Source organism: Octodon degus, unplaced genomic scaffold (assembly GCF_000260255.1).
Source record: "Octodon degus isolate 3935 unplaced genomic scaffold, OctDeg1.0 scaffold00283, whole genome shotgun sequence".
In the NCBI taxonomy this organism is placed as follows: domain Eukaryota; kingdom Metazoa; phylum Chordata; class Mammalia; order Rodentia; family Octodontidae; genus Octodon; species Octodon degus.
Window position 1 is genome coordinate 256275 of NW_004524859.1, and position 4910 is coordinate 261184.

Below are 4910 nucleotides of genomic sequence, written 5' to 3' on the forward strand. Positions count from 1 at the left end.
ATATACGTCAAATCCCCAAAACATGAGGTATATAAATTCAAATTAGTACTCAGGGAACTTCCCCCAAGCACACAGTTCAAAGAACCAACTTTCAAAGGAGAAAATGGGGTTTCCTTCCTGATCCCCCCGCCTCGTCCCCTGACCCCCATCCCTTCCGTAATGGGAGCCAAAGGGGAGAGGAAATTGGGAGGAGACAGACAGGGTCTTGGGACACAACCCAGACGCAGGGTGGCGCAGACCACAGTCTGCCCAACCCCGCGAGGAATGTGCTGAAGAGGCCTCGCCATGCTCAGGTCAGTCTGCCATAGAGGACGGGAGGAGAGGCCCAGCACCACCCCCAGACCCGCGAGCAGCACAGGAGCCTGCATGGGAACAAGACGAGACAGCAGAAAGCGCTCCTCCAACCCCGAAGAACACTCAGCGAAGGACCAGTCCGGCTCGGACCTCAGCGCATCTCCCAAGCGCAGTCCTGTCTCCCTCAGGATCCAGCTGTATGCTGGCACGGGTCAGCGAGGGATGAGGGGGGTCCAGGGACCACTCAGACTGCTCGGCCCCGCAGAACGGGAGCTTGGGGTCTCACAAAAGGGAGGTGCGACATCGCAGGGCCCTCCCCGCCCCAGCCCAGGGAGGGGCACACATCCACACACACACATGCAGGACACAGGCGGTGCAGAGCCTGGCGCGGGCTCCGCTCACAGTGACTACATGAAACCCTGGGCTCTGGGAGCTGGTCTGGGAGGCACCGGGAGGCTGCGGGCTCCTCTCCCTGAGGACAGCGTGGATGTTCAGTGGGTCGCTCGCTCTGGTGTGCGCAGAGGGGCTGCAGACAGCATCAAGGGATGCCATCCCATGGGGAGCCCAGGCCCGCCCACCACCCACAGGACAGCGCCAGCTGCCTCTTTGGACAGTTCCAGGACTGATGTGGTGGGGAGAGTGCAGAGAAGCCCCGGCTGCGATGGGGGCCGCAGCAGCCTCGGGCCCTTGCAGCCTGACAGTAGGCACCGGACTCCTGGTGTCACGTCAGCACAGTAACCCCCGCACCCCCCACCCCAGCCTCGCACAGTGACAGCTCTCCTCCTCCAGTGGCGGAGAGAAAAGAGGAAGCTCCGCTCCTGACGCAGAGTGGAAGCAGCCAGCAGCAGGCTGAGGCAGGGAACCTGGCTTCACAAGCCAGGCTATGGAGTGGCAACACTGCTCGTACCCAAGTGTGACAGCCACACCCCTACTGGGCACGGGAGGGACGGGGGTTATGATCCACCCAGCACCGAAAACTGCACGGGAGCAGACAGAGGAAGACCCTCGTCCGGGTCCCCGTGTTGGTTGAGGTTGAGGAATGACACGGTGGACCTCGCGTGCTCCCCACCCCTCTCACGGTGGGCCAGGACAAGAGAGGAGGGCGTGCACCCACTTCCACCGTGACTGCCCTCCCAGCCCTGCAGCCCCTCGTCCCCATCCCGACCTCCAAGCCCCTCCCGCCTCAGTCTTTGTCCTGGGCAGTGCTGTCCTCAGAGATGCCCTGGGCAGCCAGCTCTGCCAGCACGTTATCCAGGTAATTGGCATCTGGGTAGCCGTGGCCAGTGAGGTTAGAGCCGAACTCCGTCTTGTGGTGCACCTCGTTCCAGATGACGGTATCAGACTCGCCTGTGGTGCTGGAGGTGCCGATGGCGAAGATGAGGCGGCGGTCCCAGGCCACGAGCAGCAGCTTCAGCACCTGGGGAAGGCAGGGGAAGGCGGAGCTGCAGGGCGCCTGTGGGTGGCGCCTGGGCACTCCGCCCTGTCCCAGGCCATTTCGCTCCTATCTGCCCTTCTGGTCCTGCCCACATTCCAGCCAGGGGTACTGCAGGAGCTGCTATTGTCCCTATTTTCCAGGTGAGAAAACTGAGGTCGGGGTGGTGAGTGGGGATTTCAGAAAGCCCTGTGTCCAAGTCTTACAAAATCTTGGTTGCACAAGTCCGATGCCTAATGTTCTATTTGCTGCCTTGGTCACAGCAGTGTGGGGCATGAAGAAGGTGCCTGTTGAAAATGTCACCTTTTCTGGATGGAACTGCTGCAGATGAGCCTGGGGGAGGGGCTGGGGAATCCTGATGGCACTAAACTTCCACGTGTGAGCGACTCTTTCCTGAACAATGACTAAGTGCCAAGCAGGGAGCCCTGCAACAGTCTGAGCTCAGGGACAGGCTGGGTGTATCGCCTTTTTGCAAACGAAGATAGAGAGGTACAAGACAAGGTACAAGACTTGTCCTGCTCCTAGGCCTGGGGCAGTAGGGGCGGGGGCGGGGGCAGCAGCCACGTCAGGGCTGCCTGAGACCACAGCCACGGCCTGCCTGAGTCTACAGCCGTGGCCTGCAGCCCACTCAGATCCGAGTCGGCACAGCTTTAAAGGGCGGGGCCACTTCTGAGCTGGGTCTGGGGAGGCTCTCAGGGGTCTCGGTAGGGAAGGACGCCGAGACACAGTCAGTAGACACGCACCCAAGGCAGCGACTGCGACGGCAGCCGCTGCGGCCACACTGCGTTCTACAGATGCTACTTGTGCTTCATTCCTACAACGCCTGTCTACACATGACTTCCATCCACTTCAGACTCAGAAACAAGGCTAAGAGCATGAAGCTTTGTTCTGGCTTCCACAGCTAATTAATGGTACGACTAGGACTTGGAACCAGGCTCCGCAGGCTGCGAGGCCAGACTCTCATCTGCTGCCACTCTGCAGAGAAGCCCAGGACTTGGGTCCCTGACCCTTGCAGGTGGGAAGGACAGGGCGGGGCTGAGCAGAGAGCAAGGCCGAACCTCGCACCGCTGCAGGTATTTCTGCGGTAAGCTGAGAAGACTGGGGAGAAGAAAAACAAAGGGAAAGCCACCGAAGCAACTTGGGTGACTTTAAATTTTACTTCTCCTAAACCAAGGAGTTTGGCGTGCGAGACCCAGGCATCAGACCCAGGGCAGGTAACAGAGGAAGAGGCACCAACATGGCCAGTGGTGCAGGACGACGAAGCGGAGGCAGCGTGGGGCGGAAGGACAAGAGGACGCAGAGGGAAGAACCCTGGTCCACGATGGGGCCTTGCCCACTCTGGGCCCTAGGACCAGGCAGGTCATGGTCACAGAGAGGGCGGATTGAGGGAAGGACAGCAGTGGCAACACGGCTCTTATAGAAGCCACCAAGCGAAGTAGAACTGGGGCTCAGGCCCATAAATCCCGCTCTTTGTGGAAAACAGGCATCAAGGCTGGCCCTGGCTCCTAATCCGGGACCAACATGCTGCACATCTGCCTCGTGTGCTCGATTCTCTCACCATCCCGGACTGCCTGCACCTCCCCTACGGCACTTCACTGTGCCATTCTGTGGGCTCGTGGCTCACAGGGCCACAGACCTGCACATGGGATAGCCTCCAGGTGACTAAACAGGGCCACATGCCTACTGATCTCACTCCTGTCCTTGGCCTCTTCTGACGGGAAGGCGTGGACCACCTAGGACTGTTCCTCGTGCGCCACCCTCACCTTTGGGAGCGGATGCGGTTACTGAAATGAATCTCAAAGATGGGATTAGGGCTTGCTCACAGGGGAGAGAGACATCTTGCTCTTCTGCCATGAGAAGACGCCAAGTGAAGGGTTTGTCTACAAACAGCACAAGCCCTTGCCAGACACCAAACTTCCTGGTATCTGGATTTTCTTATTTTTATGTATTTAGTAGAGAGTCTACAGGGTCTCACTACACAGATCAGACTCAGTGATCCTCCTCTTGTCACCCTCCCAAGTGCTGGGATTATAGGCGTGCGCCACCGCACCATCTCAATCACTGCCTCAGTGCGCCCCGGGGGTGGGGCCAGCACAGCTCTCCGGGGATCGAACCCCCAGCCCCTTCGTCTGCCTAAGTACGTGCTTTAGTCTGCTGAGCTATCTGGCCAGCCGGCCCTGGTATCTGGATCTTGGGCCTGACCAAGATGGCATAACACAGCCCCAGCGACCGGCAGGCAGTATGCATTAGAAAAGAGCATTTGTCAGAGTACTGTGCTGCAATCCAGAGAGAAAGCTGATGGAAGCTACCTCTAGCCCAGCACTTCCCCCAGCGCTCTACATACACCGATGGTGCTTTGTTCCTTCCTGAAAGCAAGAACAATTCCTTCTGGCCTCATCCACAGGGAGGGAAAATCGGGTTTTCATTCTAACTAGGGTGCACAGGACTGCAGAAGCCTGAGCTCGAACCGCTCGGAACCCAGGGAGCCAATCACTCGCCCCTCTGCTCTTTTTGGGAAAAGCCCAAGAATACAGAAGTATATAAAGACAAAATGACCTTCACTGGGTGGGCAGGGCACCTGCCTTTCCTCCCAGCACCCTCATGGCCCGAAGCAGAAGGACCAGAAGTTCGAGCCCAAGATGGGCAACTAAGCAAACTTGGGGAGACCTTGTCTGAAAAAAAAAGGGGGGTTGGGGACATGACTCAGGACAAAGGCTCTAGGTTCAGTCTCCAACACTGAAAACAAATAACATACGAAGTAGAACAATCCCCCACCAGCTAAGACCCCTGCCCGGAGTGCTTCTCCCACTGCCCTGGGTGCCTGGATCGGCTGGGGATCTCCTCAGGATGAAGCACGCATGGTCCTGTCCCCACCAAGCTCCCGGGCGACACCATAGGGAGAGTCCCCAGCACCCTCTCTTAATAGCAGGGCTGTAGGCAAAGGGTCCACACATAGACAGACGTTTATTGCTTGCAATACCCTAGTGAGGAGGAAAAGAAAACTCCTGGTCCCATCTGCAGAAAACCATTCTAACTGTATCCGTCTCCCCTGTGGCTGACTCAGATGTAACCGGTGTCTCGGATGTCTCGGATGGCTCGCCCTCGCAACACAACCGAGCGCCCAGCCCCGCTCCCGCTAGGACACGTCCGCTCTTACTTTTCTCCCCTTCTCGCTGTCTGGAAG

At 58.4% G+C, this 4910-nt stretch overlaps 1 protein-coding gene across 1 annotated transcript in view; it reads right to left on the reverse strand.

The window, feature by feature from the left end:
• The window catches only part of Dtx4 (deltex E3 ubiquitin ligase 4), a 17692-nt gene continuing 12782 nt past the window's right edge, over positions 1–4910 (reverse strand). Inside the window, exon 4 of the mRNA XM_012512863.2 lies at positions 1–1711. Coding sequence (XP_012368317.1) covers positions 1478–1711 — 234 coding nt within the window. The 3' untranslated portion in view covers positions 1–1477. The remainder of the gene's footprint in view (positions 1712–4910) is intronic.